This window comes from Oncorhynchus gorbuscha, linkage group LG02, assembly GCF_021184085.1.
Source record: "Oncorhynchus gorbuscha isolate QuinsamMale2020 ecotype Even-year linkage group LG02, OgorEven_v1.0, whole genome shotgun sequence".
Lineage (NCBI taxonomy): Eukaryota > Metazoa > Chordata > Actinopteri > Salmoniformes > Salmonidae > Oncorhynchus > Oncorhynchus gorbuscha.
In genome coordinates this window covers 111,475,131-111,495,394 of record NC_060174.1, presented here as the reverse complement: position 1 = coordinate 111,495,394, position 20,264 = coordinate 111,475,131, and the positions used below count along the sequence as shown (strand labels likewise).

The following is a 20,264-nucleotide window of genomic DNA, read 5'->3' as shown; positions in this document are numbered from 1 at the left end:
GACGTAGCATACAGACAGAGCAACATAGAACAAGCAAGACGTAGCATACAGACAGAGCAACATAGGACAAGCAAGACGTAGCATACAGACAGAGCAACATAGGACAAGCAAGACGTAGCATACAGACAGAGCAACATAGGACAAGCAAGACGTAGCATACAGACAGAGCAACATAGGACAAGCAAGACGTAGCATACAGACAGAGCAACATAGGACAAGCAAGACGTAGCATGCAGACAGAGCAACATAGGACAAGCAAGACGTAGCATGCAGACAGAGCAACATAGGACAAGCAAGACGTAGCATACAGACAGAGCAACATAGAACAAGCAAGACGTAGCACACAGACAGAGCAACATAGAACAAAAAGCAGCAAGACAAAATTAATAAAAGCAACAAAGGTGTTGGTGAGTATGAGGTGTGTGTGATTAGCTTTTGTGTGAGTGAGTGTGCATCACCTGGTAGACGCTAGTGATGGCGGTTCAAAAATCTGGCCTGGTAATAGAAGCTGTTTTTTGGTCTCTCGGTCCCAGCTCTGATGCACCTGTACTGTCGCCGTCTGCCCAGTGAACAGTCCGTGACTCGGGTGGCTGAGGTCCTTGGTGATCTTCTTCTTGGCCTTCCTTTGACACCAGGTGCTGTAGATGTCCTGGAGGCCAGGCAGCGTGGCCCTGGTGATGCGTTTAGCTGTCCGCACCACCTTCTGGAGAGCCATGTGGTTGAGGGCGGAGCAGTTGCCGTACCAGGCGGTGATGCAGTTGGTGTCGTGCGTTGCTATGCAGTCTGCGCACACACCCCTGGGGGTCCCTGTGTTGAGGATCAACGTGGCGAAAGTGTTGTTGTCTACCCTCACTACCTGGCGTTGTCCTGTCAGGAAATCTAGGATCCAATTGCACAGGGAGGACTTCAGCCCCAAAGCCCTGAATTTGCAGCAAGATGGCGCCGACGATGGTTGCCCTGCCGCTCGCTCCCAGCTGACTTTGCAGTCTTTTGTTTATCTTTGTAAATAATGATCTGGTCACAAATGTACTAGTATTATTTACTAGTATTATTTACTAGTATTATTTACTAGTATTATTTACTAGTATTATTTCCTATGACCGACAAGCACCTCTGGACATCAAATCTGAGATGACTTTCCAGAGCGGAATCCTCGGTCTAGACTGCAGTAGTTCCATTCATCACGAAAAAACACTACTGGAGGAGGGGAAGGCGAGCTGGAGTTCTAGTCTGATTTAAGGAAAAGGAAAAACCACTCTCCGCTTCCTAGTATATTACTTGCTAATGTACAGTCTCTAGACAATAAACTTTGTGAGCTCGGAGAGATAAGAGAGACTAACGTAATCTGCCTCACAGAGACTTGGTTATCGGGGGAGATGCTTGATCAGGCAGTTTACGGGGTTCTTGGTACATTGCATGGACATCGTATACGAGTTTCGAGGGAAAAGCAAAGCCGGAGGAGTATTTATGATCCCTCACACACACGCACAAGCCGATACCCCGCTGGCACTGAAGGAATTACATGGGACTTTGAAGAAATTGGAAACAAAATATCCAGAGGCCGCATTCATTCATCATAGCCGGGTACTTTAACAACGGACTGTTAAGGAAAATTCTACAGAATTTCCACCAACGCATCTCTTGCCTCACACGCGTGAATAATACATTGGATCATTGTTCTTCACCATTCTGAGATGGATTCAAAGCCCTCCTTTGGCAAATCAGACCATGTCTCCATTCTGCTCGTCCCCGCCCATAGGCAGAAATGAAAACAGGAAGCACCCGTGTTTAGGTCTGTCCAATGCTGACCATTCGGAATCCATGCTATACAACTGTTTTGATCATGCGGACTGGGATATGTTCCGTGCAGTTTCTGGGAATAACATTGACGAATATACTGTCTCTGGGTTCATCAGGAAGTGCATAGAGGGTGTTGAACATACCCAAACCAAAAACCGTGTAAAGATGGCAGCATTCGCACATAACTGAAAGCACGAATCACCGCATTTAACCACAGTGAAGTGACTTGAAACATGGAGACGTATAAACAGACAACCTACTGTTTAAAACAGTAAACTGCTCTACATGATGTCTTCAATAAGCATTTCTATACACAACAGTATAATTTCCAAACATTTACAGAACCAGTCAAAAGTTTGGACACCTACTCATTGCAGGTTTTTTGTATTTGTATTTATTATGGATCCCCATTAGCTGCTGCCAAGGAATTTTCCTGGGGTCCAGCAAAATTAGGGCAGTTTCTACCATTTTAAAATCATTATAATTCATTCACCGATTTCACAACCTCCTGTGTGCCCTCAGGCCCTACTCCACCACTACCACATATCTACAGTACTAAATCCATGTGTATGTGTATCCATGTGTCTGTGCCAATGTTTGTGTTGCTTCACAGTCCCCGCTGTTCCATAAGGTGTTTTTTTTTTAATCTGTTTGTTAAATCTAATTTTACTGCTGCATTAGTTACTTGATGTGGGATGGAGTTCCATGTAGTCATGGCTCTATATAGTACTGTGCGCCTTAAATAGTCTGTTCTGGACTTGGGGCTGTGAATTGGGACTGTGAAGAGACTTCTTGTGGCATGTTTTTCTTACATGTTTTACTATTTTCTACATTGTAGAATAATCGTGAAGACATTAAAGCTATGAAATAACACATGGAATCATGTAGTAAACAAAAAAGTGTTAAACAAATGAAAATATATTTGAGATTCTTCAAAGTTGCCTCCCTTTGCCTTGATGACAGCTTTGCAGTCTCTCAACCAGGTTCATGAGTTAGTCACCTGGAATGCATTTCAATTAACAGGTGTGCCTTGTTAAAAGTTAATATGTGGAATTGATTTCCTTCTTAATGAGTTTGAGCCAATCAGTTGTGTTGTGACAAGGTAGGGGGGTATACAGAAGATAACCCCATATTATCGCAAGAACAGCTCAAATAAGCAAAAGAAACAACAGTCCATTTCTTTTATTTATTTTTCACGTTTCTTCAAGTACAGTAGCAAAAACCATCAAGCGCTATGATGCTCTCACGAGGACCGCCAGAGGAAAGTAAGACCCAGAGTTACCTCTGCTGCAGAGAATAAATTCATTAGAGTTAACTGCATCTCAGAAATTGTAGCCCAAATAAATGCTTCACGTAGTTCAGGTAACAGACACATCTCACCATTAATTGTTCAGAGGAGACTGTGTGAATTAGGCCTTCATGGTTGAATTCCTGCAAAGAAACCACTACTAAAGGACACCAATAAGAAAAGACTTGCTTGGGCCAAGAAACACAAGCAATGGACATTAGACGGGTGGAGTCCAAATTCAAGACTTTTGGTTCCAACTGCCGTGTCTTTGTGAGACGCAGAGTACGTGAACGGATGATAACCGCATGTGTGTTTCCCACCGTGAAGCATGGAGGAGGAGGTGTGACGGTGTTGGGGTGCTTTTCTGGTGACACTCTCCGTGATTTATTTAGAATTCATGGAACACTTTTTATTTAATTTATTTCACCTTTTAATTAACCTCTACTACACCAGAGGAGGAGTAGGATAAGGGTACAGCTAAAGGCTATAAGAACTGGTTGTCTAGTAGTTAGGAACAGAGAGTAAATGGAGCAGATTTCTGGGCACGGAAGAATAGATTCAAGGCATAATGTACAGACGAGTATGGTAGGATGTGAGTATAGTGGAGGTAAACCTAGGCATTGAGTGACGATGAGAGAGGTTTTGTCTTTAGAGGCACCATTTAAGCCAGGTGAGGTCACCGCATGAGTGGGGGGTGGTATTAAAGGGCTAGCTAAGGCATATTGAGCAGGGCTGGAGGCTCTACAGTGAAATAAGACGATAATCAGTAACCAAAACAACAATGGACATATTGACATTAGGGAGAGAAATGTGTAGCCGAGTGATCATAGGGTCCAGTGAGTAGCTAGGCGAGCTAGCGATATGGCGATTCAGACAGCTAGCAGGCCGGGGCTAGCAGATGGGCCACGGGGGGACATCGCAACAGAAGAACCTGCTGAAACCCCCGTACCACATTGGGTGAGGCGGGTTGGAGGAGAGTATGTTCAGTCTGTAGATGGAAATTGATTTTAAAAATATATCTGAAAACGATATATACACGGGACGGGACAAGACAGAGACAAAACAGACGTCAGACTGCTACACCATCTTGGAAAGCTATCACTTAAACAGCATGGCTAACACAGCATTCTGGTTTGAGCTTAGTGGGACTATCATTTGGTTTTCAACAGAACAATGAAACAAAACACACTTCCAGGCTTGTGTAGGGGCTATTTGACCAAGAGGGAGAGCGATGGAGTGCTGCATCAGATGACCTGGCCTCCACAATCACCAGACCTCAACCCAATTGAGTTGGACCACAGAGTGAAGGAAAAGCAGCCAACAAGTGCTCAGCATATGTGGGAACTCCTTCAACACTGTTTGAAAGCATTCCAGGTGAAGCTTGGTTGCGAGAATGCCAAGAGTGTGCAAAGCTGTCATCAAGGCAAAGGATGGTTACTACATGATTCCATATGTGTTATTTCATAGTTCTGATGTCTTCACTATTTTTCTACAATGTAGAAAATAGTAAAAAAATAAAGAAAACCTTTGAATGAGTAGGTGTGTCCAAACATTTGGTACTGTATATTCAATAATAAATATAAATTCTTAACATGTCCAATAAATGTTTCTTTACTCTAACATAGTGTGTGTGTGTTTTACAGTGCAGAACCTGGGGAAGCCATACTGGTTGACTCTGTCTCCTATGTACCTGTGGATGCTGGTTTTCTTCACCAGACCTCATAAAGAGGAACGTTTCCTGTTCCCCATCTACCCTCTCATCTGTCTGGCAGGGGCCATAGCACTGTCTTCACTACAGGTACACACACACACATAGACAGACGCATAGTTTGCTGTTAAAGACCATTGTCTTCCAACAAGTAGCGCCAGGATCCTGTCTGGCAAATCGTGGAGCTCATCTCTAAAAATGAATATTTTTGTTCATCAGCCTAACACTAGTTCTTACCTTCTGAAAATCACTGCAGTCTCCAATGACTGATGTAGCTATGGGACACCGGCAGACAACTACGCAAACCAACTGATTTCTGAGAACAGTCCTATTACTTTGGTGCAGTACAAATTCATCAGGCAAACTATCTCAATCAACCGTGCTTGATCAGCAGGGCAAACTTGTTCCAGTTAGGTTACTGCTGGCTTGTTTGATTGGCCGTTACGTTTACTAGGTTGCCAGCTTGATGATGAAGTTGTACGGCACCAAAGTTGTGGGGCTGTTCTCAGAAATCAGCATGTATCTGACTCTGACAGCTGGCACTGTGCCTCGTTACTTTGGAACATTTGGCCAACTCGATAACACAGCAGAAAGCTGTCAGCTGTGCTGCAGAACTCGATGCACTACTCATGGCAGAACAGCTACTCTTTTGAGGATGAAAGGTGATTCATGAGACGATGTCACCGTGGTAATGTTGTTAAAGCCTAACTACTTTTCATCTATTCCCATGAGTGTTTGCGAGTTAACAGACCAATCGATGCAGACGGCCGTCGCTCTGACGTCAGACAATGGATAAAGACATACGTTTCCTGTGTATTGATCAAGTGTTTTCTGTGTTTTGTAGAAGTGTTACCACTTCCTGTTCCAGCGGTATCGTCTAGAACACTACACGGTGTTGTCTAACTGGCTGGCTGTGGGAACCCTGATCCTCTTCACTCTGCTGTCTCTGTCCAGATCAGTAGCCCTGTTCAGAGGTCCAGACATACACACACACACACACACACACACATACACACATACACACATACACACATACACACATACACACATACACACATACATACATACATACATACATACATACATACATACATACATACATACATACATACATACATACATACATACATACATACATACATACATACATACATACATACATACATACATACATACACTTAGGTTGGAGTCATTAAAACTAGTTTTTCAACCACTCCACAAATTATCTTGTTAACAAACTATAGTTTAGGCAAGTCTGTTTGGACCTCTACTTTGTGCATGACAAGTAATTTTTCCAACAATTATTTACAAACAGATTATTTCACTTATAATTCGCCGTATCACAATTCCAAGGGGTAAGACGTTTACCTGCACCTGACAGTGCCTTTTAAACAACTTGGAAATGGTCGATGGTCATTATGGCCTATTTTTGTTTCATCAGACCAGAGGACATTTCTCCAAAAAGTACGACCTTGGTTCCCATGTGCAGTTGCAAACCGTAGTCTGGATTTTTTTATGGCGGTTTTGGAGCAGTGGCTTCTTCCTTGCTGAGCGGCCTTTTAGGTAATGTCGATACAGGACTCGTTTTACTGTGGATATAGATACTTTTGTACCTGTTTCCTCCAGCATCTTCACAAGGTCCTTTGCTGTTGTTTTCGCACCAAAGTACGTTCATCTCTAGGACACCGAATGCATCTCCTTCATGAGGGGTATTTTTTTTATTTTACCTTTATTTAACTAGGCAAGTCAGTTAAGAACAAGTTCTTAATTTCAATGACTGCCTAGGAACAGTGAGTTAGGTGCAGAATGACAGATTTGTACCTTGTCAGCTCGGGGATTTGAACTTGCAACCTTTCGGGTTACTAGTCCAACGCTCTAACCACTAGGCTACCCTGCCGCCATGACATCATTTTCTGGAACGTTCCAATCTGTTTAAAGGTACAGTCAACTTAGTGTATGCAAACTTCTGACCCACTGGAATTGTGATACAGTGAGTTATAAGTGAAATAATCTGTCTGTAAACAATTGTTGGAAAAATGACTTGTGTCGTGCACAAAGTAGATGTCCTACAATAACTGACTCTCCAAAACTATAGTTTGTTAACAAGACATTTGTGGAGTGGTTGAAACATGTAGGTTGAAGTCATTAAAACTAGTTTATGTAGTTGTTGTTACTTTACAGCCTTATTCTAAAATGTATTAAATTGTTGTTTTTTCTCATCAATCTACACAAAATTCCTCATAAAGACAAAGTAAAAAAATATTTTAAAAAATGTTCAAATTTATAACAAATAATAAAATCCTTATTTCCGTAAGTATTCAGACCCTTTGCTATGAGACTCGAAATTCAGCTCCGGTGAATCCTGTTTCCATTGATCATCCTTGAAATGTTTCTACAATTTGGGAGGGCCAGTAGGAGGCACCTTTTCCTCTGGTCTAAAGAAAATATCCCAATGCCCCAGGGCAGTGATTGAGGACATTGCCCTATGTAGGGTGCCGTCTTTCGGATGGGACGTTAAACGGGTGTCCTGACTCTCTGTGGTCACTAAAGATCCCATGGCACTTATCATAAGAGTAGGGTTGTTAACTCCACTGTCCTGGCTAAATTCCCAATCTGGCCCTCAAACCATCATGGCCACCTAATCATCCCCAGCTTCCAATTGACTCATTCATCCCCCTCCTCTCCCCTGTAACTATTCCCGTTGCTGTAAATGGGAATGTGTTCTCAGTCCACCTGTGGTAAATTTAATTGATTGGACATGATTTGGAAAGGCTCACATCTGTCTATATAAGGTCCCACAGTTGACAGGGCATGTCAGCAAAAATAAAGCCATGAGTTGAAGGCATTGTTCGTAGAGCTCCGAGAGGATTGTGACGACACACAGATCTGGGGAAGGGTACCAAAACATTTCTGCAGCATTGAAGTTCCCCAAGAACAAAGTGGCTTCGATCATTCTTAAAATGGAAGTTTGGGACCACCAAGACTCTTCCTAGAGCTGGCCAAACTGCAAAGCTGTCATCAAGGGTGGTTATTTGAAGAATCTCAAATATAAAATATATTTTGATTTGTTTGTCACTTTTTTGGTTACTACATGATTCCATATGTGTTATTTCAAAGTTTTGATGTCTTCACTTTTATTCTACAATGTAGAAAATAGTCAAAATAAATGAAAAACCCTTGAATATGTGTGTTTATCCCTCCAGGCTACCACGCGCCACTGGATCTGTACCCAGAGTTCCACCGTATCTCCCGGGACCCGTCTCTCCACGCGGTCCCAAAGGGCCGGCCCGTCAGTGTCTGTGTTGGGAAAGAGTGGTACCGGTTCCCCTCCAGCTTTCTGCTGCCCAACAAGTCAGTCTTTCTCGCTCTCTCTGAGTGTCTCTTTGTATACCTCTTTGTTGATACCACATACATTGTCAAGCATTTCACACATATTATCTAGATACTGACTTAGCACTATGGCAGCTTCCCACAAGGCTTTAGGTTTCTGAGTGTCTCTGTGTGGTCTATAGCAGCTTCCCACAAGACTAGGTTTCTGAGTGTCTCTGTGTCATCTATAGCAGCTTCCCACAAGGCTTTCGGTTTCTGAGTGTTCTTGATTTCATTGTGTTAGAATGCCAGTGTGTGACTCCGCCCTCTCTTCAGCTGGCAGCTGCAGTTCATCCAATCAGAGTTCAGAGGGCAGCTGCCCCAGCCATACGCTGACGGCCCATTTGCTACTCAAACTATCCCCGCCCACATGAACGACCAGAACCTGGAGGAGCCAACAAGATACGTGAGTCTCTGACCTCTGTGTGGCGGCTGTGTTGTGTGGCGGCTGTGTTGTGTGGCGGGTGTGTTGGCAGAGGTTTAAAAAGTACCCAATTGTCATACTTAAGAGGTAAGATACCTTAATAGAAAATGACTCAAGTGAAAGTCACCCAGTAAAATACTACTTGTATTGAGTAAAGCCATCAAGTTTTAAATTTACTTAAATCAAATACATTTTTATTTGTCACGTACAAAGTAGGGTTGGGAGATGTCAACCTTTGTAATATCGTGGTTATGTACTCAATAAAACATTGATATACGATGGTATAAAAAAAATATGTTGAAAGATAATGTTGTTGAAAGATAATGTTGTTGAAAGCCTGGGCAAAGTGGCTAAACTAAAGTAGAGGCAAATCTTTTCCAGTATTCCTTTGTGGTGGAGCTTCAGCATGGAACAGGTGTGTCTGTGTGGTGAACACATGATGGAACCGAGTTGAGTCACCTGATGAGGAACGGGCTGTCTTACCGTTGAAGCCTAGGTTGTGTGTCATGAGTTAGATTATAAATCATGGGCTGGACAGAAGCGAAGTGTACCGTCTTCAGAACTTGATTTGCCTCATCGTCTCTTAATATGCATCTCTCATAAAGCTGTGATTGTGAATAGCCTATGCCTAAGGCCCATAGACTCCCACTTTCATTCTTAGTCTTTTTTTAAAGCGTCAAATGCCAAATTCCATTGGCCCAGCAGTAGACTGTAGGTCAGATACATCCTGTAAAGAAAAACATGTTTTTAACTTCACTGGGGTAGGGGGCAGCATTTGGAATTTTGGATGAAAAGCATGCCCAAATTAAACTGCCTGCTACTCAGGCCCAGAAGCTAGGATATGCATATAATTTAGTAGATTTGGATAGAAAACACTAAAGTTTCCAAAACTGTTAAAATAATGTATGTGAGTGTAACAGAACTGATATGGCAGGTGAAAACCCAAGGAAAATCCAACATGGAAGTACTATTATTTTGAAAGGCTGTTTTTCCATTGAAAGCCTATCCACCATACAAAGACTTAGGATCCAGTCCACGGGCTCTGTGGCTTCCTCTACATGTGGCCAATCTTTAGGCATTGTTTCAGTCTTTTACTCTGAAGAATGAGGGAGATACAGTACTTTCAATCAGTGGCCAGTGGAAATTTCCATTCAGCAGCCATTCGCCTGATCGGCCTTTCTTGTTTCTCCTTTCCTATTCACAAAGCTTTTGTCCGGTTTAAATATCATTGATTATTTATGACAAAAACAACCAGAGGATTGATTTTAAACATTGTTTGGCATGTTTCTACTAACTTTTATTGTACTTTATTTTTAATTGTCTGGAATTAGTGTACGCGCCTTAATTAAGCATTCAAATTACTGGACAAAATGTGCAAACAAAAAGGATGTATTTGGTCATAAAGAGGGACATTATCGAACAAAGCAAACATTTATTGTCTAACATGGAGACCTGGGAGTGCCACCAGATGAAGATCATCAAAGATAACTGATTAATTTTAATGCTATTTCTGAATTCTGTGACACTCTCCTTGGCTGGAAAATGGCTGTATGGGTTTCTGTGGCTAGGTGCAGGCCTAACATAATCGCAAAGTGTGCTTTCTCCGTAAAGCCTTTTTGAAATCTGACACAGCGGTTGCATTAAGGAGAAGTTCATTTTTATTCGTAAGTTTAACCCTTGTATCTTTTATCAATGTTTATGATGAGTATTTCTGTAATTTGATGTGGCTCTCTGCACTTTCACCGGATGTTTGTTTGAGACAATGCATTTCTGAACATAACGCGCCAATGTAAACTCGGATTTTTGGATATAAATATGAACTTTATCGAACAAAACATACATGTATTCTGTAACATGAAGTCCTATGAGTGCCATCTGATGAATATCATCAAAGGTTAGTGATTCATTTTCTCTTTCTGCTTTTTGTGAATCCTCTCTTTGGTATAATACTTGTATGTTTGAGGAATTTTAATTATGGGATCTGTTGTTTTGAATTTGGCGCCCTGCAATTTCACTGGCTGTTTTCTTGGTGGGACGCTAGAATCCCACATATCCCAGAGAGGTTTTAACAGAGAAAGGAAGTGCAACAAAATAGCCTCCAAGTTTTCAACCAATTCAGAATATGAAATTGTCTTACCAGATGAGGTGAGGAACCCACGTTGCTTCTAGAGCATTCCGAAGTCATGCACAACTCCAAATGACCTGTCAGTATGAATCGTATCAGTTTTACCCTTAGCCAAAATCAATGCTCTAGTAAGAGCAAACAATTCTGCAGCCTGAGCTTTTATTATTTTTATTTTTTTTCACCTTTATTTAACCAGGTAGGCTAGTTGAGAACAAGTTCTCATTTGCAACTGCGACCTGGCCAAGATAAAGCATAGCAGTGTGAACAGACAACACAGAGTTACACATGGAATAAACAATTAACAAGTCAATAACACAGTAGAAAAAATGGGCAGTCTATATACAATGTGTGCAAAAGGCATGAGGAGGTAGGCGAATAATACAATTTTGCAGATTAACACTGGAGTGATAAATCATCAGATGGTCATGTACCGGTGGAGATATTGGTGTGCAAAAGAGCAGAAAAATAAATAAATAAAAACAGTATATAACAGTATGGGAATGAGGTAGGTGAAAATGGGTGGGCTATTTTCCTATAGACTATGTACAGCTGCAGCGATCGGTTAGCTGCTCGGATAGCTGATGTTTGAAGTTGGTGAGGGAGATAAAAGTCTCCAACTTCAGCGATTTTTGCAATTCGTTCCAGTCACAGGCAGCAGAGTACTGGAACGAAAGGCGGCCAAATGATGTGTTGGCTTTAGGGATGATCAGTGAGATACATCTGCTGGAGCGCGTGCTACGGATGGGTGTTGCCATCGTGACCAGTGAACTGAGATAAGGCGGAGCTTTACCTAGCATGGACTTGTAGATGACCTGGAGCCAGTGGGTCTGGCGACGAATATGTAGTGAGGGCCAGCCGACTAGAGCATACAAGTCGCAGTGGTGGGTGGTATAAGGTGCTTTAGTGACAAAACGGATGGCACTGTGATAGACTGCATCCAGCTTGCTGAGTAGAGTGTTGGAAGCCATTTTGTAGATTACATCGCCGAAGTCGAGGATCGGTAGGATAGTCAGTTTTACTAGGGTAAGCTTGGCAGCGTGAGTGAAGGAGGCTTTGTTGTGGAATAGAAAGCCGACTCTTGATTTGATTTTCGATTGGAGATGTTTGATGTGGGTCTGGAAGGAGAGTTTGCAGTCTAGCCAGACACCTAGGTACTTATAGATGTCCACATAATCAAGGTCGGAACCATCCAGGGTGGTGATGCTAGTCGGGCATGTGGGTGCAGGCAGCGATCGGTTGAAAAGCATGCATTTGGTTTTACTCTCGTTTAAGAGCAGTTGGAGGCCACGGAAGGAGTGCTGTATGGCATTGAAGCTCGTTTGGAGGTTAGATAGCACAGTGTCCAATGACGGGCCGAAAGTATATAGAATGGTGTCGTCTGCGTAGAGGTGGATCAGGGAATCGCCCGCAGCAAGAGCAACATCATTGATATATACAGAGAAAAGAGTCGGCCCGAGAATTGAACCCTGTGGCACCCCCATAGAGACTGCCAGAGGACCGGACAGCATGCCCTCCGGTTTGACACACTGAACTCTGTCTGCAAAGTAATTGGTGAACCAGGCAAGGCAGTCATCCGAAAAACCGAGGCTGTTGAGTCTGCCGATAAGAATATGGTGATTGACAGAGTCGAAAGCCTTGGCGAGGTCGATGAAGACGGCTGCACAGTACTGTCTTTTATCGATGGCGGAGCTGACAGATGAGGTGATAGTTTAACACTTTCTAAGCTAGTGGCAGCCTGAGCTGACAGATGGGGTGGTAGTTTAACACTTTCTAAGCTAGTGGCAGCCTGAGCTGACAGATGGGGTGGTAGTTTAACACTTTCTAAGCTAGTGGCAGCCTGAGCTGACAGATGGGGTGGTAGTTTAACACTTTCTAAGCTAGTGGCAGCTGTAGGTACTGCATAAGCCACGAATGGTTCACCTTGTGGTGATTTTTGAGTGGAATCATCAACAAATAGTTCCAAATCCTCATTTAATTAAAGGCACATCAGATAAATCGGGGCGTGGCTTACAGACCTGCTCAACTCAGACAGCACAATCATAGGGCTCACCATCATCATCAGTTGGTAAAGAGTGGCAGGGTTTAGGACGCTCAGTGCTTCAGTGTGACATGAGACATTGTTCACAGCACATTGTGGTAATGGAGCAGCCTTGCTGGGATGAAGTGAGCAGTCTGTGCCTGTGAAATGAGAGCATGAACGACATGAACAGTTGGCACGTTTTCACAAACAAAAAGGGCTAAAACGTTTGTCAAGTGGCTGCAAACCCTCAGGACTTTATCTTGTCCTTCATCTCCATCTTGTGGCCATGGGTGACATTAGTGTGAAACATGAATTCACGATGCACTCATTCATTACACACATTAATTAATGGGGTACCCTCTTTATTTGTTTAGTTCTATAACTGTATTTAAATGTCTTAATCAGTTAACTAATTCCAGGCTTATTTTAATTTGGTTCGCTTAAATTAAATTCCAAATATCTGTCAACTCAATTCTCACTACTTAAATTAAATTCCAAATATCTGTCAACTCAATTCTCACTACTTAAATTAAATTCCAAATATCTGTCAACTCAATTCTCACTACTTAAATTAAATTCCAAATATCTGTCAACTCAATTCTCACTACTTAAATTAAATTCCAAATATCTGTCAACTCAATTCTCACTACTTAAATTAAATTCCAAATATCTGTCAACTCAATTCTCACTACTTAAATTAAATTCCAAATATCTGTCAACTCAATTCTCACTACTTAAATTAAATTCCAAATATCTGTCAACTCAATTCTCACTACTTAAATTAAATTCCTAAGATTTCAGGTATTATTCTGTCAACTCACTTGAAAACCAGGAATCAGTTACATCAACAACGCCTTTTCACATTTTGTACACAGGCCTTCTCTACACAAGGCTCAAATCATTAACTTTTAAAACGTAGAACTCTAAAATCTTTTCCGGTAGTGCTGTGAAGCAAAGGTTAGTTGGGACAATACTGCTACCACTTCACAAGCAGGTGGACAGAAAATGGTATTGTTGGAAATCAGTCATAACTCCTTCAGGCAGTAGCTTAGTTATACGTTTGTAAAACTACAGTCCTTGTAGATTTTAAAACCTTTAGGAAGGTCTAAAGGAGTCCTGAGTTACAACAGTACTCTTATTCATTCCAATACCAAATGAATTCCTCTTAAACAAATGTCATATACTTCAAGGCTAATTTTCTAATTGTCTTCAAACTTATATCAAGACAATTAAAAAATAATAATAACTTTCCATCAATGTTAAATAAAACAGCAGAAAATGCTTTAAGCATCTCCATTACAAAACAATCATCAAAATAAATCACAAAAAGCAACCTAAAACCACGATAACCCACTAACTTAACCCATAAATCATTTCCCCATCGCAGTCATTACTACACCAGTGGTTAATGCTAATTTTCTACATACCTTTGCCATTTATCTCAGTCAGGAACTCGGAAGAACGGTCACAGCACCCACACGTTTTTTGTGTTTCCTAAACTTCACTTAATCAATCCCATTCTCAGTCTGTCATCTTGTAATTGTAAATGGAAGTCCACATTAAATGGAAGTCCACATTAAATGGAAGTCCACATTAAATGGAAGTCCACATTAAATGGAAGTCCACATTAAATGGAAGTCCACATTAAATGGAAGTCCACATTAAATGGAAGTCCACATTAAATGGAAGTCCACATTAAATGGAAGTCCACATTAAATGGAAGTCCACATTAAATGGAAGTCCACATTAAATGGAAGTCCACATTAAATGGAAGTCCACATTAAATGGAAGTCCACATGCACGCCTAGTTTGTAAGATCTATATCTCCCGCTTTCCGCCTCACGTCCCATTAATAATCCAAAGTCCATCTCTTTTCCGGAAACTTCCACTGCCGGCCCAGTGCAGTTTCTTCTTTTCCATATAAACTCAGGATCCTGTCTTTCAAAGATAATTCATAAAAATCCAAATAACTTCACAGATCTTCATTGTAAAGTGTTTAAACACAGTTTCCCTTGTTCAATGAACCAAAACATTTTTATGAACATGCACCTGTGGAACGATCGTTAAGACACTAACAGCTTACAGACATGAAAACTTAGGACACTAAAGAGGCCTTTCTACTGACTGAAAAATACCAAAATAAAGATGCAAATGACAGAATAGGAGTGTCATTTGTTACTAGCAAGTTATTGACTTCATGACCCTTGTATTTTAGGCTACATATGTTAATATGGGTTATTTTGAGCACTTCTGGGTTGCTTTACTGTTTTCACTGCTTTACTTGAAGGCTTGTCAGAAGTAGGTATGACAATGTTATTTATGTTTGAGCTGATAGTGCACACAGTGGTCTTCCTACTAGGACACACAACCTCATTGCTAACAGTATAACTCTGGTTCATAGGCACATGATTACTGCATACAACAGCAGAGGCATTCAGGGCAGTTAAGAGGGGCACACATTAGGTTACTTACATTGTGTCTACCAACACCCCTGGTATAATGTACATTTAATGAAGCATTATGACAACTCAGCGACACAATGGAGGGGATTATCTAAACTGGGCTTGAATCATTGATAAATTAATCTCTCAACACAGCCTTGAAAAACGTGGACAGTGTCCAGTAGCCAAAATGATTTGGATGGACTCCATCATTCCTGTAAAAGCAGTTTCCAGAATGTGTCAAAGTGATTCCAACAGAGCTTCTGGTTGTGTTGTTTCAGGTGGACGTGCGTCAGTGCCATTACCTTGTGGATCTGGACCTAGAGACCTCGGCACCCAGAGAGCCGCGCTACGCTGACAACACAGACTGGAGCGTCATCGCATCGAAACCCTTTCTAAACGCTGCCAGGTACAAACAGACATGAGATATATAGATGATAGATATATATTTATACACACAGAGCATTCAGAAAGTATTCAGACCCCTTCCCTTTTCCACATTTTGTTATGTTACAGCCTCATTCTAAAATTAGGAAAAAGTTTTTTTCCCCTTATCAATCTACACAATATACCCCATAATGACAAGCGAAAACAGGTTTTTAGAAGTTTTTGCAAATGTTCTCAAAATAAAAACCCTTGAATGAGTATATGTACCCTTGAATGAGTATATGTACCCTTGAATGAGTATATGTACCCTTGAATGAGTATATGTACCCCTGAATGAGTATATGTACCCTTGAATGAGTATATGTACCCTTGAATGAGTACATGTACCCTTGAATGAGTACATGTACCCTTGAATGAGTACATGTACCCTTGAATGAGTACATGTACCCTTGAATGAGTACATGTACCCTTGAATGAGTACATGTACCCTTGAATGAGTACATGTACCCTTGAATGAGTACATGTACCCTTGAATGAGTACATGTACCCTTGAATGAGTACATGTACCCTTGAATGAGTACATGTACCCTTGAATGAGTACATGTACCCTTGAATGAGTACATGTACCCTTGAATGAGTACATGTACCCTTGAATGAGTACATGTACCCTTGAATGAGTAGGTGTCAACTTTTTACTGGTTTGTTCTTTAATTTAGACACATACAATGAGAGGTTAAATGTGTGACAGCAGTAAATATAATGGTAATGTGATATTTACTTCCTCTCTCCTCTCTCTCTCCTCTCTCTCTCCTCCTCTGTCCTCTCTCTCTCCTCCTCTGTCCTCTCTCTCGCTCTCCTCTCTCTCCTCCTCTGTCCTCTCCCTCCTCCTCTGTCCTCTCCCTCCTCTGTCCTCTCCCTCTCTCCTGTCCTCTCTCTCCTCCTCTCGCCTCTCTCTCCTCCTGTCCTCTCGCTCTCTCCTCTGTCCTCTCCCTCTCTCTCCTCCTGTCCTCTCCCTATCTCTCAGGTCGTCTCCTCTGTTCAGAGCGTTCTTCATTCCCTTCCTCTCTGAGCATCACACCACATACACACGATATGTCATCCTGAAACCACGACGACCAAAGCAGCCTCGCAAACGCAGCCACGCCTGACCTCTGATCCCTGACCCTCAGCTCTGAAGTCTGCCCTGTTCCCCCTCCACCCCAAACATCTCCACTCATTCCTCTGGGTGGGATGGGTGTGTTAAAGATTTCTGACCCTTTAAGAACATAAGTCATGTGAGTGTGAAAGAGACATGTCCTGACCATCAAATGTTTGAAAGTGATGTTGACATGTGTGATAGCGTAATTAAGGTGTGTGTGTGTGTGTGTGTCAGAGAGCGAGTGTACGAGACTTTAATTGGAGAATAAAAACCTCTAAGTAAAACAGACTGAGTTCAGATACCTTTATTTAGGGAGTACACACACTTTAATCAGTGGCAACCATAGTTCTCATTTCCTTGTTATCTATTCAAATGTTATTGTCCCGTGTACAAGGACAATGAAATGCCTTTCTTGCAAGCTCTTCCCCAACAATGCAGTAATGACTGGGGAGGAGGAGAGGAGGGTGGGGGAATGAGGGAGAAAGGTGGAGGATGGGGGGGATGAGGGAGAAGATATCAGACCCAGCTTTATATCATCTATAATATCAGACCCAGCTATATATCATCTATAATATCAGACCCAGCTTTATATCATCTATAATATCAGACCCAGCTATACATCTATAATATCAGACCCAGCTATATATCATCTATAATATCAGACCCAGCTATATATCATGTATAATATCAGACCCAGCTATATATCATCTATAATATCAGACCCAGCTATATATCATGTATAATATCAGACCCAGCTATATATCTATAATATCAGACCCAGCTATATATCTATAATATCAGACCCAGCTATACATCTATAATATCAGACCCAGCTATATATCATCTATAATATCAGACCCAGCTATATATCATGTATAATATCAGACCCAGCTATATATCATGTATAATATCAGACCCAGCTATATATCTATAATATCAGACCCAGCTATACATCTATAATATCAGACCCAGCTATATATCATGTATAATATCAGACCCAGCTTTATATCATGTATAATATCAGACCCAGCTATATATCATGTATAATATCAGACCCAGCTATATATCATCTATAATATCAGACCCAGCTATATATCATCTATAATATCAGACCCAGCTATACATCTATAATATCAGACCCAGCTATATATCATCTATAATATCAGACCCAGCTATATATCATCTATAATATCAGACCCAGCTATACATCTATAATATCAGACCCAGCTATATATCATGTATAATATCAGACCCAGCTATATATCATCTATAATATCAGACCCAGCTATATATCATCTATAATATCAGACCCAGCTATACATCTATAATATCAGACCCAGCTATATATCATCTATAATATCAGACCCAGCTATATATCATCTATAATATCAGACCCAGCTATATATCATCTATAATATCAGACCCAGCTATACATCTATAATATCAGACCCAGCTATATATCATCTATAATATCAGACCCAGCTATACATCTATAATATCAGACCCAGCTATATATCATCTATAATATCAGACCCAGCTATACATCTATAATATCAGACCCAGCTATATATCATCTATAATATCAGACCCAGCTATACATCTATAATATCAGACCCAGCTATATATCTATAATATCAGACCCAGCTATACATCTATAATATCAGACCCAGCTATATATCATGTATAATATCAGACCCAGCTATATATCATGTATAATATCAGACCCAGCTATATATCATGTATAATATCAGACCCAGCTATATATCATCTATAATATCAGACCCAGCTATATATCATCTATAATATCAGACCCAGCTATACATCTATAATATCAGACCCAGCTATATATCATCTATAATATCAGACCCAGCTATATATCATCTATAATATCAGACCCAGCTATATATCATCTATAATATCAGACCCAGCTATATATCATATATATCATCTATAATATCAGACCCAGCTATATATCATCTATAATATCAGACCCAGCTATACATCTATAATATCAGACCCAGCTATATATCATCTATAATATCAGACCCAGCTATATATCATCTATAATATCAGACCCAGCTATATATCATCTATAATATCAGACCCAGCTATACATCTATAATATCAGACCCAGCTATATATCATCTATAATATCAGACCCAGCTATATATCATATAATATCAGACCCAGCTATATATCATCTATAATATCAGACCCAGCTATACATCTATAATATCAGACCCAGCTATATATCATCTATAATATCAGACCCAGCTATATATCATCTATAATATCAGACCCAGCTATACATCTATAATATCAGACCCAGCTATATATCATCTATAATATCAGACCCAGCTATATATCATCTATAATATCAGACCCAGCTATATATCATGTATAATATCAGACCCAGCTATATATCATGTATAATATCAGACCCAGCATATATATCAGACCCAGCTATCATCTATAATATCAGACCCAGCTATACATCTATAATATCAGACCCAGCTATATATCATCTATAATATCAGACCCAGCTATACATCTATAATATCAGACCCAGCTATATATCATCTATAATATCAGACCCAGCTATATATCATCTATAATATCAGACCCAGCTATATATCATGTATAATATCAGACCCAGCTATATATCATCTATAATATCAGACCCAGCTATATATCATCTATAATATCAGACCCAGCTATATATCATCTATAATATCAGACCCAGCTATACATCTATAATATCAGACCCAGCTATATATCATGTATAATATCAGACCCAGCTATATATCATGTATAATATCAGACCCAGCTATATATCATCTATAATATCAGACCCAGCTATACATCTATAATATCAGACCCAGCTATATATCATCTATAATATCAGACCCAGCTATACATCTATAATATCAGACCCAGCTATATATCATCTATAATATCAGACCCAGCTATACATCTATAATATCAGACCCAGCTATATATCATCTATAATATCAGACCCAGCTATACATCTATAATATCAGACCCAGCTATATATCATCTATAATATCAGACCCAGCTATATATCATCTATAATATCAGACCCAGCTATACATCTATAATATCAGACCCAGCTATATATCATCTATAATATCAGACCCAGCTATATATCATCTATAATATCAGACCCAGCTATATATCATGTATAATATCAGACCCAGCTATATATCATCTATAATATCAGACCCAGCTATATATCATCTATAATATCAGACCCAGCTATACATCTATAATATCAGACCCAGCTATATATCATCTATAATATCAGACCCAGCTATATATCATCTATAATATCAGACCCAGCTATATATCATCTATAATATCAGACCCAGCTATACATCTATAATATCAGACCCAGCTATATATCATCTATAATATCAGACCCAGCTATACATCTATAATATCAGACCCAGCTATATATCATCTATAATATCAGACCCAGCTATATATCATCTATAATATCAGACCCAGCTATATATCATCTATAATATCAGACCCAGCTATACA

At 40.4% G+C, this 20,264-nt stretch overlaps 1 protein-coding gene across 2 annotated transcripts in view; it reads left to right on the top strand.

The window, feature by feature from the left end:
- The window catches only part of alg9 (ALG9 alpha-1,2-mannosyltransferase), a 47,206-nt gene extending 30,222 nt beyond the window's left edge, over positions 1–16,984 (top strand). For both annotated transcript variants that reach the window (XM_046331038.1, XM_046331029.1), the window contains exons 10-15: positions 4,732–4,886; positions 5,641–5,770; positions 8,000–8,147; positions 8,442–8,571; positions 15,457–15,584; positions 16,587–16,984. In XM_046331038.1, the coding sequence (XP_046186994.1) occupies positions 4,732–4,886; positions 5,641–5,770; positions 8,000–8,147; positions 8,442–8,571; positions 15,457–15,584; positions 16,587–16,710 (815 nt within the window). In that variant the 3' untranslated portion in view covers positions 16,711–16,984. The remainder of the gene's footprint in view (positions 1–4,731; positions 4,887–5,640; positions 5,771–7,999; positions 8,148–8,441; positions 8,572–15,456; positions 15,585–16,586) is intronic.
- Positions 16,985–20,264: the final 3,280 nt, after the last annotated feature.